Raw genomic sequence first — 18,876 nt, 5'->3', positions numbered from 1 at the left:
ATAATAATAATAATAATAGATAAATAAACAAACATCAACGTTGCAGTGTGATATTACGATCATCTGGAGGCTTGTCCCGTTGTCTTCGCAAAGGCATATCAAGTTACATGTTATATACATCGTGCATTAGGACGATATTTTAAAACGAAATTTTGTGCGATAATGACTTCTCTAAACATATGAGAGAAAAAGGCAACTTAATCTCGAATTTGTCAAAAGTTACTATATATGGGATACTTTTGACGTCTGTTTTTTATTTTCACTTTTTTTTCTTGTGATTTCGAGTACCATGAAACAGGAGAGAAAAACACCGGAAATTTCAGTATGGTCACACGGTAATCTTATAGAGCAACGATTGCATGTACTTAAAGGTTAATCTGCATTATTTACCAATTTTAAAGTCAGTTCCGCGCAGCGGGAATGAAAATATTTACAGTATAGCGCACATCAACAGTAAGATTTAGGATTATTTAAAATGCTGACAATAAAACCTTAATCTCTAAAGCATTGATACAGGCGCGACACAAATCGTTCTTGGCGCGCCTGAATTAATGCCAGCGTCTGATTGCGCCAATTTTCTCTCTTATTTTTCCGTTGAATGCATGACATTAGATTAACGTCATTTTTTTGCGAGATTTAAGAATGTTTTCATTTGTTAGTAGTTGTAATTCATGTACAGCATTGTCATCAAGTTTTGCATAATTTAGTTATTCATATTTCAATGCTTACTATTCATATTCATAATATTTTATAACGGTAATTGTACATGAATACACAAAACAATAAGCAAATGGATTAGGCCACAAGTTCTTGCAACGTTAATAAACGACCCTTCCCGATAGATATAACACCAAGTAAATATATATAGGCAGGGATTTCTTTATAAAATGATGAAGTTTCGCTTCGTGGCTCGGAACGATGTAAAAATGGGAGGAAGTTGGGGGTGGAGGCGACTTTGGTCAGCAGGACCACCGGTGGCATGACAGCGGTAAGGTATAACTCTTTCAAAAGCGTTAATTGTTATGGAATTTAGCTGTGCTCTGTACCATACACATTAAAATATCTGTTTATCATTTTCAGTATCTTGCTACCTGTTTCAGCAGCTCTGAAATGTTCTTGCTGACATGGAGGCAAGTCCCTTTAAACACTGAACACCGATTGCAGGAACTTAGAATATTTCGTGTGACGATTTTGTATAGATCTTGTACTCAGCGTCTTCTATCTCTTCCACTGACAAAGGAACCCATATATGAGTAATATGAGTAACACAAAAGCAGCGTTTTTCGGAACTCTGTTGCTACATTTGGATCGTTTATGAATTTGCGAAGTTGTTCGACAGATATAATAAAATCAACGACCTGTATCAGAAGCTATGTTAACTTGGCGCGTATGTTATGAAGTCAAGTTTAAGTTTGAATTTAAATTCGAAAAAGTTTAAACAGTTGTTTTTGGGGATGTACAATTTTTACTTATTTTAAATCAAATCTTTATCTGGTAGTGTTATCATAGTCGGCGTCCGTCATAGAAAAGCAATCAACACAAAGGACCATGTGGCTTTAGGGTGAAATAACCCTTTAAATGAAAAGGTATGCATTATCTGATATAAAGCATTCGAGTATTTCACACTTTACTTGTATTTTGATTAAATCAAATACATTGTTACTGTATGTGCTATTGGTCTGCGTGTTCTTTTGACGCATTCCTAACAAGAATACGCCAAACCGTCTGTTTTGTCATTGGTGTTATTAAAAATATCTAGTTTGTGTTAATAATGGGAAATACCGTACTGCATTATTAAGGTTTAGGTGTTCCTCACATAAATTAGCTATTAAAGAAGGCAGATTTAGAAATATTGAAAGAAACCATCGTTTTTGTACTAAATGTAATATGAATCAAGTTGAAACAGAATACCATTTTTTTATTATTGTGCTCATTTACAATGACTCGAGAAAAGCATGTTTACCTAGGTATTATTGTAGTTTGCCTAATATCAACAAATACAAATCAATAAGGAAGTCTACGTAGAGAAATGTAATATTGTTAATTCAGCAAAGTTAATATACAATTTTAAAGAAATGAAATGAAATGAATGAAATTAGTTAACTTACTTGCTTAACATCTTGATTATGTATGTCAAATTGATACCATAGAATAATATCATTAAACAAGAAATTTTGTTTATACCAATTGTTATAGTATTGTATATAAATGTGTATACCGCTACAAAGGTATTTTGTGGACATGTATGTTTTAGCATTAAGCTTGAAATATTTTCGACTCGCAGATTCATAATCGAGCTGCGATACGCAAGTTTGTGTAGATTTATATGAAAGAATTTAATGAAACCACAGTAAAAATCAACAAACAGAACAAAGATGGTAAATTACAACACATATATTCCAAGACGCTTCTACGAAACGTTTAAGCTTTTAAAATTATATAGTATAGATACTACCAGAAGCTGTTCGGGGGGATTATTTATCAGGGTTAGTTTGTCACATTGTTATGACTGGTCCTTAATATTTCCTCCCGTTGAGAGCTTAATCCCTTTCACAAACAGTAGCAGTGGCATTATGACAAATGTAGTCGTGTTAACAAAATATACAACAACAAAAGACGAGTTGCCCCATTTTGTTCGGGAATAAAATATTTGAGAAAGTACAACATTTTTTTGGTTTAACATTATTTCAGTTTTATGCGGCGGCCAGTTGATTTACCTGTCCTCCGCAAGCAATAATTCAGCTTCTCGACATGGACCAGAGGTGGAAGAGGGGTGGCCTTAGACTTGTTTTCTTCAGTTAACACACGTCTCGGACTCTTTCAAGTTATTATAAACCTAGAGAAAAATAACACTGTGTTCCTATGTTGGTGTTTTCCACATGTATCTGACAGTTTCCCCATATGATTTAGAGGCGAGGTCGAATGACTTCAGAAACATTAGTCTGTTCCTGGGATCGGTCGCGGTTCATAGTCTTGCACTATTCTTGTACTGCTGAAGGCGTAAAGATGTACGATTACAAAAAAGAGACCAGAACTGACCGAGTTGCTCATCTGTTGAGGGACCACAAGGTATTGCTACGATGAAATTCAATGATACTTTAGGAAAATACTTTGTTGAAACTTTTCGGTACGTCAACTCTATGTAAAACATATACAGCCCAAAATATGACTCACGGGAGCTAGCTGGAACGTTCTTGACTGTTTGGAGTTTTTTTAGTTTCCTTTGCTCAAACCGAGTTTATATTGTATTGTTTTTGTCTTGCCGATTTCAAAGATGTCTCATGATAACTAACAAAACAACTGACTAGCAATAAACGCACCTTACGTTTGGTAAATACATAATCTTATATAACTCCGGACAAGGGTTTAAAGATAACTATAATTATCTTAACACTCACAACAACTGTAAGCGAATTAAGCAAATGTGAATAACTTTTGGTAGACAAAGTTTTAGGGGAAGTTGGCAGTTACTTGGGGAGAACAGGTTTGTACTGGAACAGAATCCAGCAGCACTGGTTAGGTTAACTGCCCGCCGTTACATAACTGAAATAGTTGAAAAACGACGTTAAGCCCAAATCAAACAAACAAGCACTAGTTTTTCCGTTTTGTTTCATGTTCAGTCATAGGATTTTTTTTTTGCAATTACAACCAAATAGATGGACCTGCATACTCTCTATATTGCGCTTTACATAAACCGGAGTTATGATAGTATGGGATACTGGTTCCCCTACTTACTGTCACACTGTACAGTCATATATTACTTGTTCATAATGCAAATTAAGTAAGCTAAAATATTAAGTAATGGGATGGGACCGATAGTCTTTGGGCTCATGGGTGGTCGATGAGGATGCTACAAAACATGATTACATCATCAAGAATTAAAAGATAAACAAGAGCTGTCACTAATGGTGACAAATGCCCCCGCAGAGCCTTGACCTTTGACCTGGTGACCCCAAAGTCAATAGGGGTCGTGTACTCAATAAGTTCTATTAGCATGTGAAGTTTGAAGGTCCTGGGTGCAGTGGTCCGCGAGTAAAGTGTCTTCATGCAAAAAGTTAACATTGGCCTCTGTGACCTTGACCTTTGACCTGGTGATCTCAAAGTCAGTAGGTATCGTGTACTCAATAAGTACTATCAGTTTGTGAAGTTTGAAGGTCCTGGGTGCAGTGGTTCGCGAGTAAAGTGCCTTCATGCAAAAAGTTAACATTGGCCTCTGTGACCTTGACATTTGACCTGGTGACCCCAAAGTCAGTAGGAGTCGTGTACACAATAAGCACTATCAGCATGTGAAGTTTGAAGGTCCTGGGTGCAGCGTTTCGCGAGTAAAGTGCCTTCATGCAAAAAGTTAACATTGGCCCCTGTAACCTTGACCTTTGACCTGGGGTCCCCAAAGTCAGTAGGGGTCGTGTACTCAATAAGTACTATCAGCACGTGAAGTTTGAAGGTCCTGGGTGCAATGGTTCGCGAGTAAAGTGCCTTCATGCAAAAAGTTAACATTTGCCTCTTTGACCTTGACCCCAAAGTCAGTAGGGGTCATGTACTCAATAAGTACTATTAGCATGTGAAGTTTGAAGGTCCTGGGTGCAGTGGTTTGCGAGTAAAGTGCCTTCATGCAAAAAGTTAACATTGGCCCCTGTGACCTTGACCTTTGACCTGGTGACCCCAAAGTCAGTAGAGGTTGTGTACTCAATAAGTACTATCAGCATGTGAAGTTATAAGGTCCTGGGTGCAGTGGTTTGCGAGTAAAGTGCCTTTATGCAAAAAGTTAACGTGACGAACGAACGGACATACAGTTGAAAACTAATATACCTCCCTTCGGGGGCATAAAAATACTAAGCGAAAACAAACAAGCGGGGCTAACTTTTTAAATACACGCCGCTACAGCAAATGACTTATTTCACTTATTGAGCAGACTACTGCAATTTTCCTCCATTTTAACTAATTCAAGGGCCATGTCTTTAGAAGCATGGTTATCAAGCATGGCCAAGATAATATGCCCATAAATATTCTAAGTTTGGTGAACATGAAGTTATTAAAGAGACTAACTTAACTGTTTTGTACAGAGTTTTGATGTGTTGTTTCCCCAACTACGTTTTTTTTTTTTTTTTTTTTGGGGAAAGAAAAATAAGTTAAACTGGTATGTTGACAAATACTCCCACACCTGTATAGGGCTGGTTATATAGCCTGTCTGAGATCATTGTAATCAAGTTGTAACCAAGAGTGAAGTGTTTAGCAATTTTAGTAATTCAAGAGCCATACCTTCAAACACTCTGTGACAATCTTGCTGGTTACCGAACATAGCCAACTACTATGCCAAAAACATTGTGACCCAGTTTGATGAACATTGGATAAGAACTACACAAGCTAAGGAGCAGATACTGTCAATTTTGACAATTTTTAGTAATCCAAGGGCCACAACTGTAGAGACACTGGGACAGTTCAGCTGATTCTCGAACATGGCCGAGATATTGTGCCCAGACATTGTGGCCGTGTTTGGTGCACACTGAATAAGAACCGCTAAAGTTAGAGAGTGGACAACTTTAGGGATGCTTTATGAGATATGAACTACTCAAATTCAGACAGACATATGTACAGACATGTGGATGGACAGTCAAAGGCAAATTTAAAGGCCCCCCTCACCCAGTACTTTTTGGAGGGTTGGGAGGCCTAAAACAACAGAAGTTTTCACTATCCTCAGACAAACACAAAAGTCAAGTTCCTTCAAAAATTATTCTTATTCTAACATAATGTTTTAGATGTTTTTATAGCTCTGGTGAAATTCCGCTAAGAAAGTTCCAAAGGAGAGATCAATGACTGATGCCACACACAGCTCCACAGCTCATCTGTGAACCTCTGGTTCAGGTAAACTAAAACGAGACAATTCAGTATGCATGATACAATCCTGCTAGAAAATCAGTTCACCAAAACTTTCTGTTAAATTCAATACTTAAGGGAACAAAGATTATTCTAAAAGACTGAAAAAAAAATCTTGGGTAAAAACAGACCAGGAAATTACTCAATCCAAACAAAACATTTAATCTTTAACAAGTTTATTTTGGTAAACATCAAAACAAGTAACAAAATATCTTTCCAAAAGTACAAAGATGTCTTTATGTAATGGAATGCTGCAGTTTATGGATTAGTCATGATTTAATAGGATAAAACCCAATCTAAATAAGCTTCAAACCCTGATAAAGAAATTATACTACACCTAAGGTGGGAATATTATCTACACATTTAATTTTGATGTACCAGTTATATTCTCTTGACTATGGATGCATATTTTCAAGATAACATGTATCTTGTATGTTCTTGCTTATTTCATGGAAGCTACATGAACAGTCGCTGTTGGCATACTGAACAATTATAACAAAGATGAGGCCATTACAAATCAACTGCTTTGCTATCACTACTGCCTGTTGCCCATGTTTCAATGCCTTCCGAACCTCTTTTTTTTATTTTCTAAAAAAATAGAACAGTCTTTTCTAGAATTAAAAAACAGTTTTATTTCAGTAAATATACTTTTGTGGTTTTATAATCCATTTTTATATATGACAATCTATGTATATTTTGTTTCTTAATTTTAGTTTGTCATGTTTTCATACAGGAAAGACCTACAATCAAATCTGAGAAATAGAATATGATAAGTAAAATAAATTTCTTCACCTTACCCTACCCCTATTTTAATAAAATTCTGGATATTAGTCTAGTAATTATATGTAGCTTCCAATGACAGATTGGGTAATATTTGCAAAGTTTTACATTTACTTATAATTGCAAATAGTTTGATGAACAAATTATAAATAAGCATAAATCATGACCAGCATTATATTGTCAACCCTGTCCATACAGGCCACCCCTGGGTGAGCCGAAAAGTAGCTTGTTTTGGTAGATGGTCTGTAATACCAGGTTATAAATTGTAAGGCATGTTGAAATTGAAAATGAGTGGAGTGGTCTTTAGACTCAGGTGGTCTTTGTTCACAGGTAGTTGTTAAGCACAGGTTTAATTACACCAGGTACAAATCTGAACACAATGAAAGGTTTCTGGTTAATAAATTGTGATACTAATGACACATAAACATATTTAATCTACATTATTATGTATTATCTATCTAATAAGGGAAAATATTCTTCAACAAATAAAATAATAAAATGAAAATAAAACTAAATAAAATAAAATTCAGAAAATGAGCACCATTAAATAGGCCGAGACTTGTCCAAATCACCAAATGCTATTCCAATGATGCAATAAGCAAAAGGAATAAAGCAAGTTCAATAAAATATCACTAACAAAAATAATCTGCATGTATAATGCATAATATAAATAACCATGAAAACAAATGCACCAACATTACAAAATTTATTAATTCATAAGTAAAACTCAAGCATTTTAGGCTGCTGTGCATGATCAACAAAAATCTTTTTTTGCAGTAGAATTCGATTTAACTCTTTATATTACTTTAGCATACATATATGCTGGGGGGAAACTGCAAAGAAGTGTGCATGCACTCTTGAAAGACTGGAAAAATCTGGATCAAGTTTTCATAACGGTAGCCTAAATCACTGAAATTTATAAAACTAAAAGGTTCTCATGTTATATGATCAAATGCAATGCATAGGTCTATAAGCTGTTTTTTTCTCAAGAAATATGCCTATGATAATAAAAGAAGACCCCTGAACTTAAATTTTCAAACAGTTTGTCAGAATGAAGCATTTTTTCAAATTTTCATTACAATGTAATTAAGACATAGCATCAAAATGGTAGGTCATATGGGAACTTTCTAGTTCAAAGCAAATAATTCAGCAGACACCTGGGTAGAGCCACTGATCCTTTAGCCATCCCTGTATCGGTTTCCTCAAAAGAAAAAAGTTTAGAATCTTCTGTGAGGTTTCAAACCCAAAAGGAAAAGGGACAGTTTATTCGAATTCAGAAACTCAGAGGTCCCTTAAAATAGAGTAAATAGATGCTAATTTTATCATTAAACACAGATTATGTTCTATTTGTGTAACCACACTAGATAAACAAGCTTCACACTACTTACAACTTTAAGTGGTAATGTTTGATTAAGCACCTTAAGATAGTTGAACAATAATGATAACTGGCAATTTACATCAGACGAATTTTCATCATATTCAATTCTGGTATCCATGAAAACTTACTCTTCAAAATGAGCAAAGAATATAGGAAACTGTAAACAGAAAATACATAATCGAAGGAAAATAGGGGTCCATGACCTTAAATGTACACACATTTGAGCCACGCCATGAGAAAACAAACATAGTGCGTTTGCGACCAGCATGGATCCAGACCAGCCTGCGCATCCACGCAGTCTGGTCAGGATCCATGCTGTTCGCTTTCAAAGCCTATTGGAATTAGAGACACCTTCAGCGAACAGCATGGATCCTGACCAGACTGCGCGGATGCGCAGGCTGGTCTGGATCCATGCTGGTCGCAAACTATGTTGGTTTTTCATGGCGCGGCTCATTTATCTACATTACATTTGTTCAATGTCCAACAATTTACCTTGAACAAACAATATAAATGCATAGTATTAATCATCATGAACACAACTTCTTATGGCATTTCTGGCTATATATAACAATGTTCCTGTTAATCAAATCACTTGACTGTAAAACATTTCAGTTCATATCACTGTGAAATAAAATGTTTGGTTCACTAATAAGCTGTATTTATATTGTCCATCTTATACTGAATTCATCTGCTAAGTTCAGCAACCTCTGTACTTTTAAGCCTGGAACATCCACTAAGAAAAGCAAAAAAAAATATATTACAGAAAAAGTTATTCTTTCTTATGTAAAAGTCCTTCTGACAAGAAATTTTAATATATTTAAAGGCAAAAATTACAGAATCATCATCAAATACATAAACTCAGTAAAGTGGTGGCTACATACAATTTCATTATATTTATAATAATACATTTACATCATTTTGTATGGGCTGATACCATTGACCAATGTACAAATGATACTTTATGGTACAAGAAACTTCTGTTTAAAGTCACATCTGAAAGAATGTCAGTAACTGGAATAAAAGAATAACAGCAGGAACTTGTGACCAGTCTGTTGGTTTACAACTGGTTTGCAGACAGTAGGATCCGAGGTTATAAAACTGAGTTTGGAGACCAGTTTCAAAATGTGAGCTTCCCACTGGTCAAATTCAAGATTGTGTCTAAAAGCAGCCAATCATAGATAGATTTTTAGACTGGTCTCCAAACTCAGTCCTTTAACCTTGGGCTGTGGGTTTTCAGCAATCAAACTGTGTGTGTGGACCAGTCTATAAACTCAAGCATCTTTCTTTGTTCAATCTTGGAAATTATCAGCTGCAAGACGGCATTTTTGAGACTTGGTTTTCTGACCTAAAGACCTGGTCTATTTACATCACTAGAGATCAACATAAATGAAACTGATCTGCACTTGGGGTGTCAAACTAATAGATTTGATAAACATGTATTAAGCTTTTTATAAGTAAACATAACTTTGTCAATGCAGTAAATACTTCATACTGCATCAAGGCAGAAGACTAGATTTCCTGCTATAAATATCTACCAATATTTTCACTAAACAACAGGCATACTTTAATCAGCAAACTACTTAAAATTCAAATTTCTCCAGCAGAAAGTAATGTAAAAGTAATGTATCACTAACAACTGATTTTTCCCAACTCTGATGAACTTGTCCACATATTCTGATCTACCAAGCAACTCCACAAAGTCTTCATCGTGGGTAATAATCACAAGCTGGAAATTTCTTTGGTGCATACGACCTTTAATGATCCTGGAAAACAGGGTATCTGCATTAGGTGTACCTATCAAGCAACACTAATTAAGTTTTTCAAGCATTTTCTTTCTTTTTACAGTAAAAGGTGGCATTGAAAAAAATCTATATATTAATGCCTTTTTAGCTCACATGTCACAAAGTGACAAGGTGAGTATTTGTGATCGCGCAGGTCAAGTTCAAAACTGGGTCACATGAGCTCAAAAACTAGGTCACTATGTCAAATAATAGAAAAAACGACTTCATACTCAGTTCAAAATTGGGTCATGTGGGGACAGGTGAGCGATTCAGGATCATCATGGTCCTCTTGTTTTACTAGGGATGGCAACGAATATTTCAATAAACTTCATCACAGGAATATCTGAATATTGTTCAACTATTTGAATAGTAAAAAAAAATTATGACAAATAAATAAGAGTGTCATAGTGGCCCTAAGTTGCTCACTTGGTTTTAACTATTTGACCTTGAATACACATATGACACACTAAATCATGAAAGGTAATGTCTGTGTTTAGCATACAAAATCATAAAACAGGTCATGTGCCTGTTTGAACAAATTTGAGGGAGGAGAGGAAGGACCTTAAAATGATTCTACTTACCAAGTTTGATGGAAATCCATCAATCTGTTTATGAGAAGAAGTTGTTTAAAGGTTCTTTTGTTTTTAGCTCTTATGGTCCCTTAAAGGGGCCAAGTACCCCTATTTGAACAAAATTGAGAGAGGACCTTACAATGACGCAACAGACCAAATCTGATGAGGATCCATCAAACTGTTTATGAGAAATGTTTACAGGTATCTTTATTCTTAACTTAAGCAGCCCTTATAACAGACGGCAAAATGCCCCTTTTTGGATAAAATTTAGAGGACCTTACAAACATGCTACAAACCAGTTTTGATGAGGATCCAGTAAGCAGTTCATCAGAAGAAGTTGTTAAAAGTTTTTTTTCTATTTTTAGCTCTAGCTGCCCCTAAAACGGCCAAGTGCCCCCACTGGCACAAAGTTGTGACAGGACCTTACAATGATGCTACAAACCAAGTTTGATGAAGATCCATCAACCAGTTCATGAGAATTTGTTTTTCTATTCTAGCTGGCCAAGTGCCCCCATTTGAACAAATTTAAGAGGGGACCTTGCCAGGATGCTACAGACCAAGTTTGGTAAAGTTTCCGAGAAGAAAATGTTTAAGCAAATTGTTGATGACGGACGTAGAATGACTGATGCCGGGCCATCTACCTATACAGATAGCTCATCCTGAACCCTTGGTTCAGGTGAGCTAAGACCCCCAATCTTCATAAATTCATTTTGTCAAACCCATATTCATAATAATGTGCAAAAATGTTTTCCAATGTTTTTAAATGTGTCATTTTGTGTATTAGCATAAGGTAATGACAGTGTAACCTGTATTTAATATCGCTAATAGGTTGCCTTGGTTACAAATTGATACAAATCAACTACAAATCATCTTGTTTATAATAGGTGCAAACCTCTTGTAATTAAAAAATATCAAACAGAACTTGATCTAATAACTTGGATTTCAATCAAAGACAATCAAAAATGTATTTGGGTAAAGAAAAATAAGGAAAAATGTAGAAAACAATCAAATCTAATGAACATTATTTGTTTTGCCATAACTTGTGTAAAACATAATTCATGTAAAATGAAGTGTGTAAATGCATTTTGTATCATTAACATTTTAACCTTTAGCATGCTAGATAAATTGTCGTCTGCTGGAAATGTCGTCTGCTAAAATTGTAAAGTTCATTCAATTTGCTCCAAAATTGGAAGAAATATTGTCAGAGTAGCAAACAGCTTGGAACCTGATCAGACGCCGATTTAATCGGCGTCTGATCTGGTTCCAAGCTGTTTGCAAAGGCTGTTAAATTCGCCTGCAGCAGGCTAAGGGTTAATAAGGTACTAAATAGTTAGACAACTGGTGTACTTAACCCAAATATTTCTTTATACTCATTAACCTCTCCCACAGTCAAAAAATACCTCATTTGGTTGAATATATTGTTCATATTATTATGTTTAACTACTGTCAAACTGCTACCTATGCCTTCTGCTGATTGTATTTCACTTGATCATTTGATAACAAGTCGGCTATGTTTAAACTGTTTGGAGAGATCCTTACTTATGTAGAAGCTACATGCTGTTAAGAAATTAAACCAATAGATTTAATCTAAAAGAAAGCAGGTTAAGAATATGATATATTACAAAAGATGAAGAAGTGACGAGAATGATAAGTCTTAATTTGTCAATTTCTGAATTATTAACGGTGTATTGGAATGTCAAATTGATGCAAGTCGCTGATAAGAGCACAATTGATACATGAGAGTCTGAGTTGTTTTGTTGATCAGTTGCTGATTGAATATTTGAATATTTTTTACGAAGGTTGACCGAAAATTCAAATACCAAGAACGCTATTTGTTGCCATCCTTCCTTTTTACTAAACAATGAAAAAGAAGATACCACAGTATGAACATCTGCTTCCATTCAATGATGTTTGAATAACTTAACCTATAACCTAATCCATTTGTTAATGCCAATGTTATAATTATTTTTGCAATCAAATGTACTGTAAATCTCTGGAAACAGAGGTGTGGGGGCAGCTGAGCCCCTATCAAAGTTAAGTTGCTTCCAATGTTATCATCATATTTTATACCAAGGATCTACTGTTATCCATTTTATGGGTAGATGACCTGCATGTGGTAAACCAGAGGTACATAATTAATTTTAGCCTTCTTATGAAATAATTAGAATGTGTCTGCAGGACACAGGATGTGCCCCCCCCCCCCCCCACTGGTACATTTGTCACAAATAAGAGGAAATAATTCAAATGTTTGCAGTCCTAAGTGGGTATAGCCTCAACAAACATTTTATGAAAAGGATTCATTATTCTAGGCCATATACTTTTTGAGCTATGAGCATCACAAACATAAAATCCACTATTTTTGCTATTTCTAGGGCCATAACTCTGTAATAAGCGCAAAGATTCTCAAGTAAAATGCCAAGTGTGCAAGATCACATCATGATAAAGTCTCAAGCAAGGTTTCATGAATTTACATCAAATACATTTTGAGCTAGGCACATAATTAGGTGAAAATGTGCATTTCTGACTATTTCAGGGGTCATAACTTTAACAAGAGGGTCATGATGACCCTGGATAGCTCACCTGAGTAATATGAGCTACATGTTTCAAATGTCAAACTGATGATTTTTAGAAATTTTTTGGAAGATTTTCCGATGTACAATCAAGTAACCCCTGGGGCGGGGCCAATTTTTGCCCCTGGGGGTCATGATTTGAACAAAGTTTGTAGAAGTCTACTAGGCAATGTTACATATCAAATATCTAAGATCTAGGCCTTCTGGTTTATTTTTAGCAAATTTATGAGATTTCCCTATGTACAATCAAGTTACCCCTGGGGCTGGGTCAATTTGACCCTGGAGGGTCAAGATTTGAACAAATTTTGTAGAGGTCCACTAGGCAATGCTACATGTCAAATATCTAAGCTCTATGCCTTCTGGTTTATTTTTAGAAAATTTTGAAGATTTTTCTATGTACAATCAAGTAACCCCATGGGGCAGGGTCAATTTGACCCTGGGGTCATGATTTGAACAAATTTTGTAGAAGTCTACTAGGCAATGCTACATGTCAAATATTTAAGATCTAGGCCTTCTGGTTTATTTTTAGAAAATTTTTGAAGATTTTCTGATGTAAAATCAAGTGAACCCTGGGGCGGGGTCAATTTTGACCCTGGGGGTCAAGATTTGAACAAAGTTTGTAGAGGTCCACCAGGCAATGCTACATGTCAAATATCTAAGCTCTAGGCCTTCTGGTTTATTTTTAGAAAATTTTGAAGATTTTTCTATGTACAATCAAGTAACCCAATGGGGCAGGGTCAATTTGACCCCGAGGGTCATGATTTGAACAAATTTTGTAGAAGTCTACTAGTCAATGCTACATGTCAAATATCTAAGATCTAGGCCTTCAGGTTTATTCTTAGAAATTTGTTGAAGATTTTCCTATGTAAAATCAAGTGACCCCTGGGGCGGGGGTCATGATTTTAACAAGTTTTGTAGAGGTCCATTAGGCAATGCTACATGTCAAATATCTAAGCTCTAGGCCTTCTGGTTTACTTTTAGAAAAGTTTTGAAGATTTTTCTATATAAAATCAAGTGACCCTTGGGGCAGGGTCAATTTTGACCCCAGGGGTCGTGATTTGAACAAATTTTGTAGAGGTCCACTAGGCAATGCTACCTGTCAAATATCTAAGCTCTAGACCTTCTGGTTTATTTCAAAATTTTTTTTTGAAGATTTTCCTATAGAAATCTATGTAAAATCAAGTGACCCCTGGGGCGGGGTCAATTTTGACCCCATGGTCATGATTTGAACAATTTTAGTAGAGGTCCACTAGGCAATGCTACATGTCAAATATCTAAGATCTAGGGCTTCTGGTTTTTGAGAAGAAGATTTTTTAAAGATTTTCCTATGTAAAATCAAGTGACCCCTGGGGCGGGGTCATGATTTGAATAAACTTGGTAGAGGTCCACTAGTCTAGGCAATGCTTCACACCAAATATCTTAACTCTAGGGCTTCTGGTTTTTGAGAAGAAGATTTTTAAAGTTTTTCCTGTTCTGCATGGAATTCAATTCTTTGAACAATTTTGAAAGGGGACCACCCAAGGATCATTCCTGTGAAGTTTGATGTAATTCTGCCCAGTGGTTTTCAAGACGAAGATTTTTTTAGAAAATATTGACGGACGGATGACGCACGATGGACGACTGACGACGGACGAAGGACATTGAGCGGTCACAAAAGCTCACCATGAGCCTTTGGCTCAGGTGAGCTAAAAATAGGGGGTGGAAAAAATAAGAGGTGTGCATGTTTATATCATGATAAAGACTCGTGCAAGTTTTCATCCATTTATATCATATCCTTTTTGAGCTAGGTGCATCAAAAGGTGAAAATGTGCAGTTTTGACTGTTTCAGGGCCCTAACCCTGAAAATAGGCAGACAAAAAAAAGAAGATGTGCAAGTTCATATCATGATAAAGAATCATGCAAGGTTTAATAAATTTATATTAAATACTTTTTGAGCTAGGTGCGTCACAAGGTAAAAATGTGCATTTTTGACTATTTCAGGGGCCACAACTCTGAAAATAGGGAGCAAACCCAGATGAAAAATAGGTGCACAAGTTCATATTATGATAAAGACTCATGCATGGGGGCACAAAAATCACCTGTATATCAATACCAATTTCCCAATATCCAAAGTGCAGTCTTTATATTCAGGTTCAACTGTATTATTACAGTAAAACAAAATTTAGACAGACCTAATTTTCAGCTGTTACAGATAAACAGACTGAAATATACATACTCAACCAGTGCACCAGCTAAACTCTCAAGATTTTCCCTATCCAGATTAGTTGTCGGTTCGTCAAGGGCTAAGATACCACAGTTCAAACAGAATGTCTCAGCCAGGGCAAGACGTATGATCAGGGAAGCAAGCACCTGAATAGAAATTTATAAATGAATTCATACACTCCTCAGTTTAAAACTTGCCAAAATGAAAGAAAACTAGAGCTGTCGCAGGAGTGACGAATTATACCCCCACAATACAGCCTTATCGCAGAAGTAAGCCAATGTCAAAGTTGAACCTCAAAATCCATGAGTCATCTGCTGGTGATCAACCTCCCTATTAAGTTTCATGATCCTAGGCCCAAGCATTCGAAATGTTTTAACTGTTCCGGGTCACTGTGACCTTGATCTATGACCTACTGACCTCAAAATCAGTAGGTGTCATCTGCTGGTCTTGACCAACCTTCCTATTAACTTTCATGATCCTAGGCCTTAGCGTTCTCAAGTTATTGTCCGGAATTGGTTTAACTGTTCCAGGTCATTGTGACATTGACCTTTGACCTACTGACCTCAAAATCAATAGAGGCCAACCTCCCTATCAACTTTCATGATCCTAGGCCCAAGCGTTCTAAAGTTATCATCTGTAAACTGTTCAACTGTTCCAGGTCACTGTGACCTTGAGCCTTGACCTACTGACCTAAAAGTCCAACTTGACCTGTAATTTATGATGTAACACCTGTGTGCCAAAATTTATGATCCTAGGCCCAAGCGTTCTCAAGTTATTGTCCGGAAATGGTTTAACTGTTCCAGGTCACTGTGACCTTGACCTTTGACCTACTAACCTCAAAGATGACCTTGTCCTGTATTTTATGATGTTACACCTATGTACTAAAATTTATGATCCTCTAAATAAATATGGGTCATCTGCATGTCATGATCAACCTCCTTATCAACTTTCATGATCCTAGGCCCAAGCATTCTCAAGTTATCATCCAGAAACTGTTCAACTGTTCCAGGTCATTGTGACCTTGACCCTTGACCTACTAACCTCAAAGATGACCTTGTCCTGTATTTTATGATGTAACACCTATGTACTAAAATTTATGATCCTAGGCCTAAGCACTCTCAAGTTATCATCCAGAAACCGTTTAACTGTTCCAGGTCACTGTGACCTTGACCTTTGACCTACTGACCGCAAAGTCAAACTGGACCTGTATTTTATGATGTTACAATAGTGTACCAAAATTTATGATCCTTGGCCCAAGCGTTCTCAAGTTATCATCCGGAAACCGTTTAACAGTTCCGTGTCATTGTGACCTTTGACCTACTGACCTCAAAGTCAAACTTGTCCTGTATTTTATAATGTTACACCTGTGTACCAAAAATTATTTAAATCTGTCAAGCTTTTCATGGGTTACTGTCCGGAAACCATGAAAACCAACAGACAGCTCACTTCTATATACCCCACCCCCCAAAGTTCGTTTTGTGGGGGTATAAAGACAACCATATGATATATTGATGCTGTATACTACGATTGTGACTAAAAAGCTAATGTAGTTTGTTTTATTCTCACAACAATTTTAAGATTTAATAGAAAACTGATATATTCCCAATGTTTAGACTTCAAAATTCCTAGTAAGTTATACTTTAAGAGATAATGTAGCATAATGTTCATGAGTGGTTCAAATTAGTACCTGTATGTTGTTCTGTTCATAAATATTAGCGAAAAATAAAATCATCGCAAATACTACCCATCCCCACTTCGCACTATAAATATCACTGTATTTATTTTTATCAATGCAGGTACAAACATTACCTTCTGTCCAGAACTACATCTTCCTCTCATGTCTATTACAACATCTCCTGGTTTTCTCATCACCACACGATAGTTATATGTCTTCCGTGTCGTAATGGCTGCCGAATCATTCTCATCAGATTGAATCTCTATAGTCTCAATGTCTGCAACAATGGAAGAACTTGCAGAAGGTCAGCATATATAGTACAGTGAAACAACTTACTCAAACATGGATGGCTCACCAGATGAATGGTTTCCTTATAAGAAAAATTCTACAACCTAAATAAATGCTTTTGAACCACTTGGCTATAGAAGCAAAGTATGACAGGTTATGTGAACTTAAGCATGAACACTGTTAGACTTAGAGTGCGGACAAGGCTAAATTCACAGTTTTTCTAGTAATTTAAGGGCCATAATCCGAGAGTGCCTGGGGCCATTTGGGTGTTTATCAAACTTGGCTGAGATATTATGCCCACAAAATTGTCAGCAAGTTTGGTGAAAAGCGGATGAAAACTGTTCCACTTAGAGAGCGGACAAGGCTAAATTCACAGGTTTTTTTTTGAGTAATTCAAGGGCCATAATCCAAGAGTACCTGGGGCGATTTGGGTAGTTATCAAACTTGGCCGAGATATTATGCCCACATTGTAAGCAAGTTTGGTGAAGATTGGACGAAAACTGTTCAACTTAGAGAGCGGACATAATTTGGACGCCGACCGACACCCGCCCGCCCACCATGGGTGTTCACATAATACGTCCCGCTCTTTCAGAGACGGCGTATAAAAAGGCGTAAATAATGCGATCAAACTATAAAGATGTAGTTACATAAATTAAACCATTACTGGTGTGAGACATCCAGTGTGAACTGACTATCTCAAATCAGTACTTTATTTAGCATAATGTCTAATATACAACTCAGAAAGAACAAGTGAATGAAGTATTGCCATGCAGTACAAGGTCCCCTACTGGAAGGCACCTGATTTTCTCTACTGCAGTGTAACATAATGAACTGATATCTGTCAATGATGTATAAACAATATTGTACTGTATATACAAAATGTTTCAACAAAACACTTGCATTGAAATTTGCATATACAAAAACCTACAGTTGTTGATTGTTTCATAACATCTATAAATATAAACAAGATTGCCAGAATGTTACAATATACGTACGTTATAGCAAATTTCTTTACACTAGCACCTGTATTTTCATATGGAATTTTTTTGGCCTAGTGAAAAAAGTTATAATATAAGTTATTTATAGTATTAAGAAGGGAAGTTAATCCTAAACAAGAGGGTTATGATGACCCTGAAGTGCTCACCTGAGTAATATGAGCCACATATTGCAAATGACAAACTGATGCTTTTTTTCCTATATAAGTCTATGTAAAACTTGGTACCCCCAGGGCGGGGCCTCTTTTCACCCTAGGGATATAATTTGAATAATTCTGGTAGAGAAACACTAGGAAAGGCAACATACTTAATATCAAAAGCATAGGCCTTGCAGTTTCAAGCAAGAAGATTTTTAATTTTTTTTTCCTTTGTAAGCCTATGTAAAACATGAGACCCCCAACCGCAGGGCCTCTTTTCACCCCAGGGGAATAATTTGAACAGTTTTGGTAGAGGACCATAAGGCAATGCTACATACAAAATATCAAAGGCATAGGTCATGTGGTTTTAGGCAAGAAGATTTTTGAAGTTTTTTACTATATAAGTCTATGTAAAACTTGTGACCCCCGGGGCGGGCCTCTTTTCACCCCAGGGGCACAATTTGAACAACGTTGATAGAGGACCATAAGATAATGTCACATGCTAAATATCAAGGATTTACGCCTTGCGGTTTTGGACAAGAAGAATTTTAAAGTTTTTCCTTTCTGTTGCCATGGCAACCAGAAGTCTAAATGGAATTAAATTCTTTGAACAGTTTTGAAAG

At 36.2% G+C, this 18,876-nt stretch overlaps 1 protein-coding gene across 1 annotated transcript in view; it reads right to left on the bottom strand.

Annotated features, from left to right (window-relative positions):
• Positions 1-8,460: 8,460 nt before the first annotated feature.
• Positions 8,461-18,876, bottom strand: part of LOC128557132 (DNA repair protein RAD50-like) — a 53,221-nt gene continuing 42,805 nt past the window's right edge. The window contains exons 11-14 of the mRNA XM_053543940.1: positions 16,968-17,110; positions 15,171-15,304; positions 9,667-9,795; positions 8,461-8,765 (exon numbers count right to left, since the gene is read on the bottom strand). Of these exons, the coding sequence (XP_053399915.1) occupies positions 8,717-8,765; positions 9,667-9,795; positions 15,171-15,304; positions 16,968-17,110 (455 nt within the window). The 3' untranslated portion in view covers positions 8,461-8,716. The remainder of the gene's footprint in view (positions 8,766-9,666; positions 9,796-15,170; positions 15,305-16,967; positions 17,111-18,876) is intronic.

The sequence above is a fragment of the Mercenaria mercenaria genome, chromosome 5 (assembly GCF_021730395.1).
Source record: "Mercenaria mercenaria strain notata chromosome 5, MADL_Memer_1, whole genome shotgun sequence".
Taxonomy (NCBI): domain Eukaryota; kingdom Metazoa; phylum Mollusca; class Bivalvia; order Venerida; family Veneridae; genus Mercenaria; species Mercenaria mercenaria.
Note: the sequence above shows the minus strand (reverse complement) of the source record. Positions and strands in the feature narration are given on the sequence as shown.